At 37.5% G+C, this 20,342-nt stretch overlaps 1 protein-coding gene across 5 annotated transcripts in view; it reads right to left on the bottom strand.

The window, feature by feature from the left end:
• CADM2 (cell adhesion molecule 2) overlaps window positions 1-20,342 on the bottom strand; it is a 690,911-nt gene that overhangs the window by 229,273 nt on the left and 441,296 nt on the right. For 3 of the 5 annotated variants that reach the window (XR_012621748.1, XM_074813378.1, XM_074813355.1), the window contains exon 2: window positions 18,449-18,475. The exons of the other annotated variants lie outside the window; for them this stretch is intronic. Coding sequence is in view for 2 of the 3 variants with exons in the window: in XM_074813378.1 (XP_074669479.1) it covers window positions 18,449-18,475 (27 nt within the window). In the remaining variant the exon portion in view is untranslated. The remainder of the gene's footprint in view (window positions 1-18,448; window positions 18,476-20,342) is intronic. 5 annotated transcript variants of the gene reach the window in all.

Genomic DNA, 20,342 nt, shown 5'->3' on the forward strand with positions numbered 1-20,342 from the left:
CAAAATTATTCTGTATTTCCCCCAAACTGGCCTGGCTTTATTTTAAAAAGAAACAACTAATCCCCCCATCAGGCTTCGCAGCCCCCTCCCCTCTTCTTTGTGCAGATGAATTCACCGGTATTTTCTGAAACACTGGAAGCAATGTGCAAGAAAACCTATGACCCAGACGCTGACAGATCTACCAGTATAAAAGTTGGCTCAGAATCAAGTAAGCCATTTATTTCCTAGAGATATGGTACAGTAACTAAGATATTTCAGATATTTACATTGACTTTACCCCCTACTTTAAATACACAGGTGGACTCTGACTTCAGGAGAATTACAAGCTTAACTTTAAGCACATAAGTAAATGTTTACAGGATCAAGTTTCAAATATATCATCCATACAAGCCTGATGCTTCACCTCTCTATATTAGAAAGCTGTAAAAACTTCTTTGAATGAAATTCTTTGCACAGTGTAGACAGCTGCAGTGCATTAAAGAAGTAATTAGAGGTTTGCTCTAGCTGAAGAAGTTTGAAGCTGAGAATGGGAAAGTATACATACCTTTGACAAACACTGACAAATTCATATTAAATGCAGTCTGTCAGTTAAAATCAAACTCCTCTCTTTTCTTATGGAACTTGGGTTATGTTGCTGTAATGTAATAATACTTATACAAGAGATAAACAACTTTTCCAATTTATAACACTTTCAACTGAGTAATAAAGTATTTGAAAAGTTACTCAATTTCCCTCCTGACAGTATTAAATAAAGAGGAAAAAGATATAACTCCCCTAAGTTTACCAAATATATTTTAACATGTAATAGTCAACATGCCGCACTACAAAAATTACTTTTCAAAACTTTATTATAGCTAACAAACATACACTCTGCACCCCTCCCCATGAGATCTCAAGTCTCCCAAAAGCCCAAATCCTGTATCTTTCTCTGCCACGTGTCGGTTCCCTAACAAACCTCTTACAGTACTGCTGTATCTCCACCATCTTCATCTCCACCATCCTACCTCAGTCAAACAACACAACCCTCAAGCTGTGGTTACTCCAATCTGTCTTGTCTTACACTGACCCATACCTATTTTCTAATCTGCCCTATTCCTGCATCACTGTCATGCAACCAGCCATCTGGGGCTGTAGTCCAGCTCTGCCTTGGAATCCATAGCATTCACACCCCAAACCTGTTGTGCATCTATGTGCCTTGCCTCTTGGCTTGTGTAGCTTCCTGTAAAGGCTTAGAGCAAGGACCTTTATTTTTGGACTTCATTGTCCATGCAGCATATTAGGCACAATTTGCTGGCTGGATATGACCGGCATCAGGACCTTGAGGCAGAAGAAAAGCTATTATGCTGTGCTAGAGACAGGACTTGAAAAGCTCTCCCTAGAAGGTATTTGCCCGTCGCCACTATGGGCCACCCTTCTTCCCACTGTGTCACTTAAAACTCTGCTCCCTGCTTCAGTTATGAGGCTTTGCCTCGTTAGTATGGGATAAAACGAGAGAAGGCACAAGGGTGCAGTGATCACTGAATGTCATACAGGGTGCTAGGAAGTAACCTATAGCTCAAACTGCTGTTTGGACATCCATTCATCCATAAAACTATTTTCTGTTTAGGAATATACATAAATCAAGGGACATGTACAACTGAACTAAAAATAATAAAAATAATCATGGCCTTACTATTATTAAAGCATTAATATGACTAATACACCAAAAGATTTTGAGAGCTTACAGACAATGAAGATTGACAATAGTATGATCCTTTTTTGAAGAGATTCTTCTGTTTAACTTCCATTTCACCTGAGAGATTAGATCCTATTCACGGGGAAAGGAGAGCACTGTCAATTCATAAACACATGCACTTACAGGGAAGCAATTCAGAATGCTGACCTATACATTTTTGGTCAATAAAGTAGCTTGTAAAATCTGTAGAATTATACTGAAACCATATGAACTCTGTGCTCTTGTTTCTAACAGGACAGTATTCTTGTGTTACTTCAGAAGGAACCAGTGGCACATCCCTATATAATGAACGGACTGTTTCCTTGGTTTTTCTACGCTTAGACCTTGAGCACTTTTATATTTACATACTGTTGGTAGAAATTAACACACTATTAAACATAACAAACAATCACCATGAAAGAAATGAGAAAGAAACCAAAACAAAAGCAAAAAGACATGCAAAGATTAAGAAATCTAGGTCGTAACTCTTGCTGTTCTTTGTAAAGGAAATACAGGGGAGAAGCAAGGAATATAACAAAGACAACCAACAGCAGGAAAAGCCTCCAGGACTAGACAAATTAAAATAAAATTTTGAATGCTTTCACTGAAAACACAACTCTTTCTCAAAGGACAGACTGCTTCAAAACAGCTTTCTATTGTCTAGGCTGGGCTGCTCAGCAGGAAGCATCTCAGACTTAGAAATGAAGAGAGAAGGTTGGGAAATTTTGTGTTAGCTCCAAATGTTGGTTTAGTACATAGAAGGAGGGCAGTAAGGACATCACAGTAAATGCAGATTTATCACTGTAGCAGTTGTGGAATAATTACTGGAGGTGACTTAGAAATCAAACCTATATTAAAGACACAGCATTGTTCACACGTTAAGGAAAAGTATAACATCAAAGCTTCCAGGGTGGAGCAGAACTGGCATGCAAGGAATCTAGCATGGAGGGTGGAGCAGAGTGAAGGCTCCATGGCCAGGCTCTTGTGGATCACTGCAGAGATGGGAACTTCATAGTACTATGGTACTGATAAGCTGCATATTTGCACCCTGGGACAATAGTCTGACAAAATGCTTTCCTTTGTGCAAACTTTGCTTGTTATAATCTCATTATAATACCAAAACACACCTCCATCCCAAAGGCTACCTGCCTGCAAAGTGCAACCACCCCTCACTGAGCTGGCACCCTGAATTTTTGTTAATCTATACCTGTAAAGGTGAAGTGAGAGAATCTTACACCAATCATATGAAAGGTATGTATGACTAGAATCACTCAAGCTCCACCCTGAAGATAAAAAAATTGCACAAAAATGGCCTGAGAAAGGAGGAATGTTTGGGGAAGATACCATCATGAACAAGTCAGGGAAGATACTGCCTCTGACTCCTGGAATCAGTTGACAGGTTGAACCTCTCTTTCCTCCCTGTAAGAGTCAGTCAGAAGATCAGCATTGTCTCAACATTGTCAGCAGGGACATGGACAGTAAGGTACCCAGCAACAGCCTGTTTGGAACACAGTTGCTGATCCCAAGAGTGGAATGCGGTGCAAAGGCTCCTGAATACAGAACTGTGTGGTACAACGAGTGCTGTGCTATCCTTCGGTACCTGAGCCCAGCCGGAGCTGTTAGAGATAACTGCATAGCTACTGTCAAAAAAGATGGATCGCAACTGCTGCCATAACACCGATGAGGAAATCATGAACTTTAGACGACCTTTGCTTCATTATAACACCAAACACACCTCCTGGTTGAATGCTATCTGCCTCCAAGACTGACCACACATCGGACACTCCCCCCATGCATGCGTGGTAGCCTCGCTCAAGGAAGGTGGAGATATGATAATTGAATTCCGAGAAGGGCAGAGATCCCTGAGGCAGAGGAGGAACAAAGTGTGTTACTAAGCATAAAAGATGACTTCTTGGAAATGAAAATTTGAAGCTTCCCCACCAAGAATCACAATGACCAACAGAGCACTGGCTGGACCCGGGACAGTTAGGACGTCTTGAGATCAGCGGTGGTAGCTATAACCTCTCTTTCTCTTCTTCCTAAACTTAACTTTACTTTTCCCCTTTCTTTCACCCATCTCTAACTATCGTGTGCCACTTCATGGGCAACACAATAAAGTTTCACTGTTTGACTGATGCCCCTTTTGTGTTGGTCGCCTTAATTTTGCACTTTCAAGATCGTAGTAAATGAACCATCATGAGTCCACCGAGTGGACTGTGACACCCCTCCACAGGGACACCTTTGGGTAAGATCTGGACTATCTTGAGTGCTTGCTCAGAAAACTTGGAAATGTTTATATATAGAGTCGCTTTTTCATTTTGCACGCTGTATTACTCATAATCTCAATATTTGCACGTGCTTTTGCGGACAGTATATTTATCACTGGCAATCGATAAGAACCTGTACTTCTGTTGCTTTAATAAACTGCACTATTCATCAAGCTAGCTGTAAAAGTTTCTCACTGGGTGCCGCCAACCTCTCTAAGTCTGGCTGTGTGAGTCCATGGAGCGCGACTAAGCTGAAAGTGTAGCACGCTGTCAGTAAACTGAACACGACCGGACTAATAGTGACAAACTGGATATCACTCAGAATCTAAACCTAGCCACCCCCAGACCCTCTGACATCTGAGGATAAGCTGGAACGCAAGAGGGTTTATTTTCTGCCAAATTACTTTACCCTTTAACGCGACAGCAGTCTATAAAGATGAAAAAAGCAGTCCTAAAACTGGATATGAAGAGCATTTCACCAGCATGTCTCATGCATGCGAAAGATGTGCCTAATTCAATTAGTGAACAGATAAGAAACAAGCAAAATACTTGCATGTTAATGCAAGGAATTTGGACAGCCAAATGCAGGAAATGGAGACAAGTGCATTCTGTTACAGGATGAAGAGAAGTAAGATAGAATAGCAATCATGGTTAGAATATCAGAAGACCATGAGTTTTTCATGAAAGATAAAAATAAAGGTGAAGTTAGATGCGTCCTAATAGCAACTGCATGAAAAAAAAAGGTGGCAGAAGAGATTTTTGTTTGGTCCGAATTCATTTTGAAGAAGCTGGTAGATAGGATTTTAGTAGGAATTATTCTAGTTCATTAAAACTAGCTTTGGTTGTGTAGTAGACCCACCTTTTTCACAATGCTAAAGAAACCAGTCTGACTACAAATTTTGCTGCAATGAGGTAACTCTCAGAAAGCACATGGTGCTAACAATGTCTATACCTCTTAGTAATAGGATGCTTAGGAGACCCCCTAAAACCACTAGTGGTATTGATCAGGATGTTCCTAAAGCAAGGCTCTTGATTGCCAGTTTCACTCTGTAGGTATTGTATTCAACACAAAAAAAAAGAAAAGAAAAGCAGCAGTAATGAATCTAGTCAGAAATTGCATTTAACATCTCTCATGATGTTATATATAAGGTTTCATATATTTTTTAAATGAAGGTTGATATTAGTGTAAGTCAACAGACTTTCAAGAAGTGGGGAGAAGGATATTCCCAGTACCCTCAGCAGTGTTAAATACTGTGCCAGTAGCAAATCTAAGGAAATAATTTTTATTAGAAGGAAATAAATAAGATTTTGGCATTCTAGCTTGGAACCACCCAGAGGATGTGCCAATCACTTTTGCTCCTGGCCTCTTTTCTGCCCCAAGCATGGGGAAGGCATCATAACGACAGTCTAAGCAGGAGAAACCTATGTCAAGATCATAAGAGACTCCTGTATCACCTATGAGAGAGGCAGACACAGAAGGTAGCTGAAGCAGCTAGTGTCTCTCTCTCTCTCTGCTATATATAATGTACCTCAATACTATATTTTGTTCTTTCACAACTTTGTTCCATAAATGCAAAATCTATGTTTTTAAGTGAATATACCCTTTTACCCATAATCTTGCATCCTGATAAACTAAGTAAATGATCTGACAAACAAGGCATTAATCTCTCCTGATAACTGGAGCAGCTGTTGAGCTCCCCATAACAATACACCATGTTAGTGTCAGGGTAACAAGTTGTGCCTCTTCAGGAGCAGCAAGTCTGGTTCTGAGTGATACTGCACATATTCAAAGAGGAAAAAAATCATTCCCTTGCTGTCATGGGTCACTGTGAAAACTCTGCAACAAGAAGCATGCCTGAATCCCAAGAATTACCAAGGGAAAGCTTTATAACATAAAACAATGCTATGAGTGCCTGGAAAAAAAAAAGGAAAATATATAATCATTTTGAAGGCCATGACTAATGCACTGATGAACTACAGTGTGTGACTAACAAGCATACAGGTAACAAATTATGGAGTAAGATTTATGATCTATGTAGCAGGTTGGAAGACTATGAAAGATACACATAAGGCACTTGTAGAATTATATGCAAAAAGGTGCAAAAGCCAGGAAATGTCAAATAAAGTCCTTTAAAGATACATAGCTTGGCCAAATACAATACTGCTGGATACATAGCTCAAGAATTACTGTATGTACTTAGTATACAGACAAAGTAACAAGTCAAGTGCAAAGTGAATGAAAAATGGCCAGCAGAAAATTGTAATAATAAGATGCAAAAAACCATCTATCAGGATATTATTATATCTGAAGTGTAGCTGTAATTTAGATTAGATTAGGCATAATTTGTATTTTTTGAATATCACTGCTTGCTGGTTTATCACTAATAAACAGCATTACACTTGCTAAGTATCAGTTGTCTTGACTAAAAAATGCTAGTTAATAAATCCACCGTCAATTCATCTTGTGTAGATTATGAAGGGTAAGTGAATTTGTTCCCAGGAAATGACCAGGAAGAGGTGAAAGAAGGGATCAGAAACTCTGGCATAGTCAGCCAAGACCAGTAAATTAATACGAAGTTAACAAACATAGATCAGTCGAGTCTAATCTGATTGCTGGCAGACAATAGAAATTTAGTAGCTTAATCTTTACTTAAATGTGTTAGAAAGAGATCCCATAAAAACAGCATGTAAATTAGGGAGAAGACACAAGCACAGGAAATGTGGGAAACATGAAGAACTTGCTTATGAGGGATGGTGTCAGGCTGGAGCGGAAAGGAAGAAGAGACTTGAGGGAAGTCATTAATGCATGGGCTTTTTTCAAGGATTCCTCTTCACTTTTTCTTTTTTATGTTAATAATAATTTCATTAACAGACAGCATGAGCAAGTTAATGACAAAATCTTCGAAGGTATCATTCATACAGAAGAGGAGTGGTACAACTCACAGAAAGTGCTGGGCAACATTTAGGGCCGTGGCAATAGAAATGAAAAAAAAGTATTGTACTTGGGGATTAATATTTGAAATTTCAGCTATACACTATAATCTCATCAGCTGAGAACAACTGAGCAGGAAGAAGACACGTTTTATAATTTATCATTGGATGACTTGATGACTTGGATGACTATGAACAACCAGTATGAAGCAGCTTCAAAGAAAGCAGTCATAAGACAAGTCAGTTGAAGTATTTCTGGTAGATGGACCGCTTGGTAGAAAAGATGGGGTGAAGCCCAGATAAAACACTACAGACCATTCTTCTTACTTCATTTAACAGCAGCCAATTCACACCATGACATACTGGAAAAGCATAATGTTGCCCAGGCCATCCTGAAAAGAGAACAAACTGAAAAATATCTGTCTGCCTACCAAAATGAAGACTGGGAGAAGACATGATAGTTATCTGTGTTTTACTCATGGAGATAAAAAATGAGGAGGAGGAATATGATCAGTTTACAATTAAAGATAATCTTAACAGCTGAATTATGTGAATAAGCTGCTTCTAGAAATCAGAAGAGTGTGCCTGACAATTGCAGGGGAAGGGTTCACAGTTTCCCTAATCAGAACACTAGCTGAAGAGAAAAACAAACCAAAACCAAGCCAAACAACAAAAAAAAACCCAACCAAACAATTGAAAACTCCAGCTTTTCAGAAGAATGCATATATGTAGGATATAATATGTAATGCCTAAAACCAGTGACTGGACTTGATGATCAAGAAAATCTCTTATAGCTGTCCACATTTTGAATACCATGTACAATTTGGTTCTAAAAAGCAGCCAAAAGGCTAGAATACTGTACGTAAAAGTCAATCAAATTCATGTCCTTTGGAAAACATGTAACAGTCAACAGTCTTCAGGTAAGAGTGACAAGTTTACACCCAAAATCTCTGATATGACATCTTGCTTTAAGGAATTGTCATGGGAAATAATGCTTTGCTCTTCACAGAAGAACTAAAGAAAGTAAAATTTATTTTTAAAAAGGTAAAGTTATTAAAATAGTTGTCACTAACCTATACAAATGACTGAATATATTTTGAAAGATATTTAAGATACAATCAAGATGGTAGCTGAATACAGGAGAAGGAATAATAGAAGGTTATTAAACTGCCTCCTCTGTTAGTGGGATGTGCCAGCAAGTGGGGTGGGGGGTGTGGGGTGACAGCAAAGCAGGAGGGAAGGACCAGGAAAACATGCTGTATTGGTCAGCAGGCAAGGTGGATTCAACTGTACATTATTACCCTGCAAACACTGAGAACGGCAGGGGTGGAAGCTGTCTGAAAGTAAATGGAAGGGAAATGTTGGCAGAGCACATTTTGAGTGCATTTCCCTGATGTTGTAACTTGCTTCCTAGCTGGTGTCCCAGAAACCAGAAACTTGTAACCTCTCAACAGTGCTACAAGACTCACTTTTTCCCACTTCTTGTGAACTTCTAGAGAGAGAAAAAAACAAAGATCAGAGGAATTTTATTATGTCTGCTCTGGAGAAGCATTTATTTTACTAGTCTGCCTCCTGGGGAACATTTATTGTTGGAATGGGATGGGCAGTCCATTACGATAATCATTAAAAAAATGAAATTCTGTAAAAGAAGCCCAACCATGGGAGGAAAGCCTATTCATCCCATTCATTTCTGTACATAACATTATCTGAAAAGAATGTGGATTATTAGCTCAGTAGTTTTATACACTTGCAAATTCCTAAAATGTAAATGGACATCAATGCAGGGATTCATATTTTCCCTTAATTTCTGAGCTGCTACTTGGGAAGCATTAGCTGACACACTTTACATTTCCAGGTATCAGTCACAAATAAATACAGTAAGTACTATTCTCCAAAACAAACGAAAACAAATACTTCTGAAGGAAGCTAAGAAAAGAAACAAAGGGATCGCAGATGACAGACATCTTGAATCTACTAAGTATGGAATGAAAAGCAAAAATTTCTACCTTGAGAAACTTATGGTTATGTACAATTGTTTCTAAATCCAACTACAATAAATCCTTTAAGTACTTCTGATGCACCACACACAACACGTATTATGTATGTATATAGAAATAACCATAATTATTAGAAAACTCACATGAATAGAAAAGCCATCCTCACAAATGAAAAAGCATTGCAGTACTCTCAGCAACAGTTAACAAATGAAAAGTGAGTCTGTGGGAGACCAGTTGCATGTATTGTATCATGCACAGTTACTGATATAAATCAGGAGCCTATAGTCTTATCTTTGCTTACACAATCTAAACCAGCACAGTTAGGAAAGACAGAATTTGGCAAATTGACAGTGATTTCTAATACCAGCCATAAGACACATGGGGACCTGCAAAGTCTAGGTAGAACCTCTACTGCTGGCTGCGGCAAAGGCCCACTGCCTTTGTAGCCATCACGCATGATTCCTTTCCATCTCCCTCTTTCCAGTGTTTCCCTCCCTGACAGCTTCACTTAATTTTATTTTGAACACCTTAATTCTCTTGCTCATTTCCCTTTGAAGGATTTTTGACAAGTTACAGCGTTTTAAAGATCTTTACCATGTTTTATAAGCCATGTAATAAACCTAGAAGGTTGTTAGATTGTAATCATGACTTCTAGTTTGTTTAGGGAGCCTGTGAAGAGAATGCTGATATAACAAATGAAAAATCTAACATTTACAGTGTTTTTTTCTTTATTACTAAATCTTTTATCAGTTTCAGATATATTGTAATTCTGTGTTCACCATGAAAAAAAAATATTATTTATTATCATTACAATATTAAGCTTATGGACCTGATTTCATAGAATCAGGCACCTAAAAAGGGAATACTAAGATCTTCTCTTTCCTGGGGTACTACTACTGACATACTTTCAGCTACAGCAATCTGTGAAGAACAGGAACACACTTGTTCATCTGTTTAGCTTTCTGAGAGTAATCATCAGTTTCCGAAACATAAAAAACATAGGTTCCTACTGAAATTTGCAGCTATTGGCAACAGGCCAAATAAAGTTCTGGTTCTTTTACTTGAGCTAAGAAGTTGCCTAAAGGCAATATGATGTTGCTAGCTAGTTTTTCTAAGAGATTAAATTCACTTTATCAGCTTAATGGAAAAGGAGCTGGGTGTTCGGCAATCAGGTGAGTAGAGAGTGAAGATCTTAATTCAGAATCAACAACCTAAGGTGCATGGTAACCCAATATTGCATATTTCTCTCCTTCATCTCTAATGATCCACTGGGTCTTGTGGTCAATAAATTCACATGAATAATCCCATGATTGCTTCTGATCAGACCAGATTTCGGAGTTAGTTGTGTATGAACAGCACAGAAACAAAAATCCCCACATAGTACTCTGCTCAAGTGTTTTCCACTACCTTTCCCTTATATGCAGTTCATAATCGCATTAAAATGTGAAGAAGACCTTGAAGTTATTAGCCCTTGAAAGAATCCCAGAGTAATGCAGAACATAATGCTTGCTTACCAAGAACTTGTAGAGATCTTCTACAGAACAATGGTAGCACACACAGCAAAGTCTTAACTTCCTTTCTTTTAGTATGCCTGAACCCAGAAACCAAGCTAGTGTTAATATAAAGCTCCAAATGTTAGCAGCAATACTGAATCCTCAACCATTTAAACACCATGTGTTTTACTGACCACTGGCCACTAAAGTAAAAGAAATTCTCTGAAGATCTGACCTCACACAGAGATTTAAGAAGCAAATCTTGAGAACTGAGCTACTATGGAAAATCAGTACAAGTCCTCTGTTTTTCTTAAAGAGCATTTAAGAAAAAAATAAATCTTTCCTTTTATTTAAAAGCACTCTCTCCACTTCCTTTGGTTATAAAAGCACGCTGGAACAAAGCCAAGCCAGAAAAAAAAAAAAAAAAGCCAATGATTTAAAAAGTGTCTGTAACTATCAACAGAGAAGTAAAAATCAGTGATCATGGGTTTGCTGTAACCTGTACACCAACTCTACCTTTTCTTCAGTCCGTAGATATTATTATCAAATTCGTTTTCTCCATCAGAAATTTCATCTCAACAGAAGTTGAGGAATTTAGATATTTGGGACAAAGAGAAGTCAACAGCCTGCTTCACAGCAACAGCTCCATCCAACTGCCACGTATTAGGAAATCATGCCTAGCAATTCCACAGCACATAATAAATATGGTGAACACATCTTGGGTACTCACTATATCCATTTAATTGCACCTAAATTAAAAGTCCAGATTCTGACACAAAGTGTTTTGTCTGGCTGGAATCTGAAAACTGGGCCAGCATACAGCAGTATGTGTCTGCATCTCATGTGTTCACAATACTTTCATATCTGAAATGCAACGCACTGCCTAGGAAAATTCTTTGCAGATAGCCATAAGGGCTCAGTGCTCAATACCATGACCAGATTTTACAACAGTACATCAATTCAGATAGCAAATAAAGCAACTAAATTTCCAGCAGAGTTCTATTCAAGTATGGCAAGCTCTCCTAATACGCTGCTTTTGACAGTCTGGTCTCAAATACTTAACAACCAAATGAGGGCAGACAAATTGAAAAAAAAGCAATCAGAATTTGTATTAACCATTGTGGAGGGAAGAGTCGCATATCTGAAAGTCGGGGAATAAGAACTGACAAAATGCTTTAGTTGATGATAACAGAGTCCACCTCAAAAGGGAACACCCTCTCTAGAGTCTCTCTCCCGTAAGTGTGTTGCACTTCACAAGAACAAAAACAAACACTATCTTACTCCATCCCAAACTCTTCTACACTGGTTATTAAAATATTTAGTCAATAAATGACCATCATGTTGTCTCAGTGTTGATGTCCCTCAAATGAAAAGGGCATGTCAACAGCAATAGCCTTCCACTAGCAATCTCTTTTTAGTGAGGCTTTGTACTTTCCTTTACTATTTCTGTGTTGCTAGAGCTCCTTTATTCCATGGTGACCTACAATTTTAATGAGCATGTTACATTACCAAAACTATTAATGGTTGCTTTGTTTACATGTATTCTGGAAAACATACCAAAGGAAAATGCATTAAAAGCAGTAAAGAGGACATACAGTTGTATAACTGCTGTTCCCAGTGCTGCTAACATCGTCCCTCAATCTAAGAAAGAGCTGATTGATATTTTCTCAGTCTTCTTAGTAGGTAGCAGAACTTGGGGCCTTGAATGGCAGAAGGGTTCTGGCTGGAACTACAATGGTGAGCATCTGGACTGTGTACACACAACATTATGTGGAAATCTCAGCTGTCTCAATACTGGAAAGACCTTACAAATGCTAGGGCCAAGTATTTCCCAAATATAATTGCAAAGGGTAAAGAGCAGTCAGCAACTTTGTTAAAAACTATTATCAGCATTATGATTCCAGCTTTCTCCCTCCAAGGATCAGGCAGAGTTTGTAAGGGGGGGGGGGGGGGGGGAAAGCACAACACATTTAATGAATCTTCTAAAAAAACCCTCAGAACTTAGTCAACTGTTTTATCTTCCAAATCTCTCTTGACAAATGGCATATATATTATACTGAAGTAGATATATATGATTTTTTGAGAGTATAATGTAATTATAATGTCTGATGTTATCTGATGGAAAACCAAAACTGTGAAATAACCTATTATCTTGATCTATGTAAACTTCTGCATGTAGGAGGATTTAAGAAAAAAAAAAAAAAAAAAAAAACAACAAACCCCAACACATTATTATATTTAGAGACTAACCATTAAATGGAAAATTCCATACTCTTTTCACCAAAATAGAACAAGAACTGGAGAAACAAAGGAACACTTGCCTACCTAAATCCATTTCTCAAATACCTGCTCCTGTGTAAGTATCAACAGCAAAAGCGTGCAAAGAGCAGCAATGTTTCATGTATGCCTTCTCAGTTCTTTTGCACTCTTAAAATGGTCATTTCAAACCCTTTTCTTTTTTTTCTCTGTGCACGGTCCTTACACCAAGCATCAAATTCTGTTCTTCATCACCACTTCCCATCAGAAATGCTGAATATGAAAAAAATTTGGCCTTAAGTGTCATGAGAAATCACAGAGGAAAACTGTGGCAGACCTAGGAATGAAATCCAGATCTTTCAAACTTACAGGTTTAGCCACTGGACATGATCTAATCAGCAGAGAGAAGCACTGGACCTCAGAGGTTATGTACTGGAAGAAGTGACTAAACTACAGGGGAGGGAATACCGAAGAGACAGTAAAGAAATGGTTATTATTAAGGCTTCATTAGCTTTGTTGTTCCGCCCCAAAAGTACAAACATATATAAATACCAAAGGTGTTTTTACTACCTTAAGGTGACATATGAAAATTTTACATTTAGAAGGTGAAACTATATCTTGAATAAAAATATCAGGAGAACATTTTACAAAAAAAGAGCTCCTTTATTTCAAGAGCACTAGAATATCTGAAAAATTTAAATCAGGCTTCAGATCATGCCATGCTACTACAACAGCCTTGGCAAGTTTTTTGTAATGACCTTGTATTAAAGGTGGAATCTGACAGGTTTTCATTTCTACATGTCTTGGTGGTAAAAGCTTGCAACCATAAATAAATGCTCTTTCAAACTACTGTGAGTTATGGAGTTTCCCTAGGCTCTATATTGGATTCACACATTCAACATCTATACACTTCAACTAGTTTGTATTTTTTGCCATAATGTTGCAGTGTGTCATTTTTATGCAGATGATAGCCTGAGTTATCTGTCCCTCAATAAAGAAAACTCTCTAACAGCAGAGCTAATGCCTGACTGAATAGCTCAGACCTTTGTGAAGGATATATATAATGCAAATAAGACAAATAGCAGTCGTCTTTGTGTACGTTTATTCATCCTGCTCCTAACATGGTCAGCTGTTGTGTTACTTGCTTGATTTCAGAATAATTTTATCTTGAATGAGAAACATGCTTGCCTTATTACATGTACTGAAGAAAGGATCTAAACTGTAGGTCTTCCATACAGGGAATTTCGGTCAAAACAATTGATTCTGGTTTGTCTGGTTTTCAGTCAAAACAATGGGATGAATTAAACCTATTATTTACCAAGATGACAAATACTTATGTGGAGCAATGCAATAAACTTTTATCACATGCTGTAAGGAAATCAAGGAGATGGCTGGGTAGAACCTGACCATTGATGAAGATCTGGTGAAGTCTTGAGAAACAAATTGATTCCTAACTAAAAGAGAACATGAGTCATTGTACAACTATTCAGGCAATAACAGAGTATGTTTGTACAACATTCTTCACATGATCCCTCCTGATTTAAACTTCAAATAAGCTGATACCAATTTCATTGACATAATGAGAACAAACAAAATAAATCAAGTGAATAAACTCCAGAGTGATCTTTGCCTCTTGTATAAGCTGCATTTAGACAGTGTATCAACTCCTATGATGATTTATATTAGAGATTGAGATGTATGCTTTAACTAGTGAAACAACATACCTCTGCATTTGTAGAAGAGATGGCTGAAAGAAAAAAGTGTTTCTCCATGGAGCTCAGAAATAAAGACAATTTATCTGGGACACAGATGCAATACAAATCAAGAAAAAGACACCTCTCCAAAATCTCCTGGATATCCAATGAGTTACAGAAAATAGTACTGTTAATATCAAATTTGTGAGGCAAATGAGATAGAGTTAGAGGCATTTACAGTACTTAAATATGCCAATTTAAGTCAGAAGAAAGTTTGAATGTATCTCCTGTCAATAGGACAGCCCATTGAGCCCACAGAAGTGCAGCTTTTACAACAGTTTTGGAGAGTGACTATAGCATTGTGTATATATAGACTGAGTGGATAGTACAGTAGTACTTCATTCTGAGAAGCAGTGGGACTATGATGTGAATATAAGATAAGGAAAATTAAAAATAGAACTTCATATGTAGCTAAAATGGGGGAAAGGAGCATGGCAGAAATAGCTACCAATCTACAATGGCTTCACATAGATTGGATAGTATGAATCCTGCAATGTTAAGGCAGTTACACCCTTCTCTGTTCAAAAATTCTCTTCCTGGGACTTGGGAATCTTGTTGGGAATTTCACTCTTTCTAATCTGTGGGCCTCTGGAATCTTAGGAACAGGAAGGAATGTTGTACTTCTCAACAGGCAAGCGATAAGAGATCTTTCTGGAGGACTTGCTTTCTCCTCCTGCAACAGCAGATGGCCTTTATATACATATATTTTTTTTTTTTAATAGGAAGTTGTCATATTCATCCACACCATTCCCAATACCAAAAAAAATCAGAAATTCCAATTTAAATTTTGAAGGGTTATATAAAGTCAAGTGTCTAACTGCATAAGGTTAGCGGGGCAGCTCTGGAAATAACTTTTTAATAGCAGCTGACACAGAGTGTATCAGAGATGTGAAAATATGGGAGCGCAGAACTCCATTCCTCAACTAATTACATTTGAATGAAGACACTTGGCCTCTCTCTTTCACCTGCTGACTGAAAACTGACATGTCATTAGCAGCTCTGATAAGACCACTGAGCCTGGAAACCATTGTTAACTGCTGCCAGAAGAGATCTGCAACTATATTGTCACCAAAAAGTCACAACCCTTCCTAAGAGGTCAAGAGGTCTTCACACTGGTTCTTTGATAGAGGAAATGCTCATTTATAGAGCTCAAGTTGAACAAATCTCATCTGGTGCCTTACGGAAAAGTCCTTAAAATATTCATGCAGTGAAGCAATTCTAGTCAGATAGTCTGAGATTTTCAGGTGGCATCTTTGATTTCTGCTTCATCAAATTCAGTGCAATCAATGATCATTTTCATGTTTAATTTTACCCCTTACTCTTTCAAATCCTTCTGAACTAGACTTCTTGGAAATGTCACAAGTATTCTGTCCAAGCATGAGTGTCCTGGGGCAGCATCTGCCCAAGTTAGTCCAAAGCAAGATCCTTCCTTCTATGCAAAATCCAAGTATTTACCCTTTCTGGAGACCACCAAAAATTTTCATGCAGTTTCTTCTAGGTAATGGAAAGCATAAAAAAGAAATAAGGAAACCAATGGTAAAATAAAGCAACGATAGCACAAATCTAACCTGGTGCTGTGGAATCTCTGACCCTTGAGATACTTCTATTTGACTGAAAGACTCTGAGCAACCAGATCAAAGTGGGTCTTACTTATGTGGTGGCTAGGTCCAGCTGACCCGCAGACCAGACAACCTTCCAACCTAAATTGATTCTAAGTGCCACAAAGTAAGGGTAAACTAGAGAGTTCAACAGCTGCTTTAAACCACTTAATACAAACAGCCTTCAACAAAGTCTGAGAAAACACTTAAGGAAAAAGCATTGAATGCAATGTTTGAGAACAAGGTCTCTAATGGTCTACTTATAGACAATCCCACAAGGAGTGGGAGGGAAGTTGGAGACCAAGAGGAGTTGTCTCATGCTAACAAAGTGCAAACAAAATTTCAAGACAGGTGATCCCATACAATATCAGCTACTAACGTGTTCTGGAACCCTCAGATCTCAGGGAAGTCATGAGCGTCAACTTCACCTTGCTGAAAATGGCAGCACAAATTTCCCTTCAGGAAGAAAATATGAAGATATGAAGCACAGATGTACGAGTGCTGGATTTCAGGGAGATAAATGCCAAAAGAGAAACTCCTCCTGCAGCAAACCATTCCCTCGGTTGTGAGTTGCTGTTCCTAATTCTGTATTATACAACTGCTTGCCAGTTAAGTGTTGTACTTCAAAAGGTGGAACAGATCCTTCTTTACTGCTTGGACAAAGCAATATGAAAAGCAGTAAAACGTCAGCTATTTTATGTTTTCCATCAGAGGAAATTACAAGATGGGTCCTGTTCTTTTAGTAAAAGACAGAACTATTGCAGGACTGAATTCCTTGTGGATACTGGGTACCTTCATCACAGGGCTGTTTAGCACCAAAGGAAAAGCTGATGACTTGTTGAAGGCACTGCGCAACTGAGCAAGAGACCTCCAAAGATAACGTGTAGCTACAGATTATGAGATTTTTCTCTTATCACAGTGTCAAACCCCGTTTACTATATATAGTTTCAGCTGTTTATTCAATATGCATGTGCACTTCTGAAATAAGGGTGCGTTAATGTTCCCAGATGAGTGGGGCCCATGAGTAATTCTGACTCATTTTATAATTCCTGTGCCTTCAGGGCAGTTTCTGTTTGAATGGCAATATATGGGTACGTGAAGTAATCGCTGAATACTGATGAGATTATGCGTATCTGTGCTGAAAATTTGCTTCCGTGGATGTGTTTTGGTTTTGTTATTTTCGTTGATTAAGAAAGTCTTAAATTGTTGACCACACTTACGCAGCATTACAGCCAAGTACATGACAGTACAGAAAAGAGTAAAGCAAACTTCATAGCATGCATAGACAAATATGTCAGTTTGACTTCATCCACTCCTCTCACTCATGAAATCCAATGCATGCAAAGTTTCTGGAAAAAGATTTTGTGAAAAGCCATGCAAGGGTTTTAAAAAAACCTGAGCTGTATTTCAATTACTGATTTAATCATTCAAATACATAAATACCATCAGTTGGATGTGTTTTCCTTGATTATTATTATTGTTCTACATCTTCAAGCCAGACAATGTATATAATTGAACTTAACAAACACAGTGAATGAGAGTTCCTAACTTCCAAACTACATGTAACCAAGCATAAATATTTACCTTAAAATCTGATGTTTAATTATCAGACAACTCAAATTTATTTACCAGAAATGTTAGATAAATTTTAATAAAACATATTTTCAGGATTTTCTATGAAAATATATGTTCCTAATGTACACACAGACATATATATATACACATACACATGTATGCATACATTTATATGTATATGCAAGTAAAAATACACCATTCAGGTTACATTTGCTACATCACTGCTTCACTGAAATTCAGAAAATGGTTTAAGGCACAGCTGACCTTACATGATTAGTTCTGAAAGGTTTACTTCTTTGTCACCTGATTTGTGACAATCACCTTGCTGCTCTGAAGTCAGAGATTATAGTATGCCTCTCTATAGATTGGTATGCTATCAGAAACAGTGATGATCATTTTATACTAGTGTGAAAAGACAGGGAATGTTTAGGAGACACTTATGTTCATTGTTCACTGTTCAGATATTTATGAGTATGTCTAAAGATAGAAAATATAAATTACATTTACATATTTATGAGCATTTTTATGTAATATCTTCATTTTGATTAAAATGCCATCAATATCCCTACATTACTATAATGCAAGGCAGAAATCTAACCACAATGCACTTGGTTTCATCTTCTTCCTAAAAACTTCCTAAATTAAAACAATTAACAAAATACAGTATGAGTAGTGATGACTGATAAACAATGAAAATAGTCTATGCTGAGGGGCAATTAAAAAACTGTAAAAAAGTAATCTATTATACCATAAGATCTGAAAATATTTTTCTCGGTTTTGAGATGCAGAAAAAGCCTTGTGAGAAAATATGTGGGCTGCAGAACCATGCAATGCAAATTGAAGAAGTGCAGGCAGAAACTCACCTCTAGCTTTGTTCTTTGTAGCAGCCACTGGAAGCAAGGAAAAGATTGCACAAGAACAAGAGAACAGAGATAGATTAGACAGATGTTTGAGCAAGTAAAAATACAGAGAAACTTTATCACTATTGATTCAAAGCTAACAAACACTGTTTCTAGGATTATTTGACCTATTTATTTGAGACACTGCAGTACTATGAGATAGTTCAGATCTATGATTCTGTCAGAAAACCCGTGTTGAGAATTTAGAAAATATATCACAAAACACACTCAAAAAGCATGTCAAGGAATGCAGAAAAATCATGGACCATTAATCACAAGTAGGTGAGAGCATATGTACACACATCTGTGAATTCTAAAACTTACAGCACGATTTGCCTTGCCAAAAGTACATTCTGAAGTACCTAAATCTTACATCATTCCCTTGCTCCTGTTTCTTCAAACAACATTCTCCTGTGTGGCTGATGCAAACAAACATTAGTTAAACTGCAGGTACTCCAATTAGTTATAATCTATGCTATATGATCATTGTTTTTCTTTATTGAAGCCTATATCTTCAGATTCTTCTTGCACCCTGACGGAGCAAGCACAGCAAAAGGAGCAGACAATATTTTAACAGTGATCAGTGTTCAAAGTCAGAGAAAAAGGAGCAGACACTACAGCTTTCCTTGAGTCTCCTGAAGCAACATTAGTTTCACACTATTAGTTCTAAAGGCACAACAGGTCACAAAAACAATAATAGGAGCTTAAAATGTTCCGCTAACATCTGCCCTGCCACCAAAATCAACAGAATCATTATTTTCTGTTTTCTGAGGCTCATGGATAATGTTGACAATATACAATAATCAGAACCCAGAATGAAAATTACATAAAAGATACTATCCAAAACTCTTTAAACTCTCAAGTGCACTCTGAAAAGGCATTCCTTCAAGAAAAAAAGGTGCGTCAGAAAAAAAACCCACATAATTCCTCTTCTACTAGTCCTTCTTCTAAGGCAGAATTACATTAACAGTTCAAAGGCAGCTACACTTGTGACCAAAAGACAGAAAAAAAAAGAAGACCAAATCCCCATTCTGCTTTCTTTGCTTCTCTTGTTCACACCTAAAGGCTTTAAGTTAGGTTTTTTTGTTTGTTTGGAGTTTTTTTTTCTTTTTCTTTTTTTTTTTTTTTCCTGGTCTGCTGTCTCACTGATCAGTCTTTACTAAGACAAGTAAGGAGAGCATGGCAGTGAAAGCCAAGTTGCCATATATGAAGAAACTGTTGAAAAAAATAAACTTTTAACTTTATGAATGCATCCAAAAATATCAATTCTCTAATTTTGTTCTTTGTCATTTTTTTTTTTTTTTAATTTTCCTTTTTTAAAAATTTCTTCACTGATCCCTCCTATACTTCTAGATGTACCATTCTGCATTGCCATCATTCTCCTGGTAGTGAAAACAAAATAAAAAAAAAAAGGCAGTCCCATGATGTCTGAAATCAGCATTACTCTACAGAATAGCTCTGCTTTGGGGAGCTCCAACAAATGCAGATGCTTCTGCAGGGCTCTTTCCATAAGGCTGTTTAACAAGACACATTCACCTGCAAAACAGCCAGTAAATCTTACATGCACTAGAAATTGCTTGTGTAGTAAACAAAATTAATGGTGCCATTCTAATTTTACAATAAGTGAACAGTTTCTCCTTCATGCAAATATAAGTTGATAATGAATGCATTGAGTTCATCAACCTGTTCGCTTTCTTATGCTTCCCCTTCTTTTTCAGTCCTGAGAAGTACATCTGCATGAACACATTATCACTTTGAGCTAGAATAATTGTTTAAACTTAACAAAAGTCTGGAGGAAACATGCCCCCCTGGTAATTTAAAAGCACCAGGAGACTTTATAGTTACATTAATAATTCAG

Source organism: Strix aluco, chromosome 2 (genome assembly GCF_031877795.1).
Source record: "Strix aluco isolate bStrAlu1 chromosome 2, bStrAlu1.hap1, whole genome shotgun sequence".
Taxonomy (NCBI): Eukaryota; Metazoa; Chordata; class Aves; order Strigiformes; family Strigidae; genus Strix; species Strix aluco.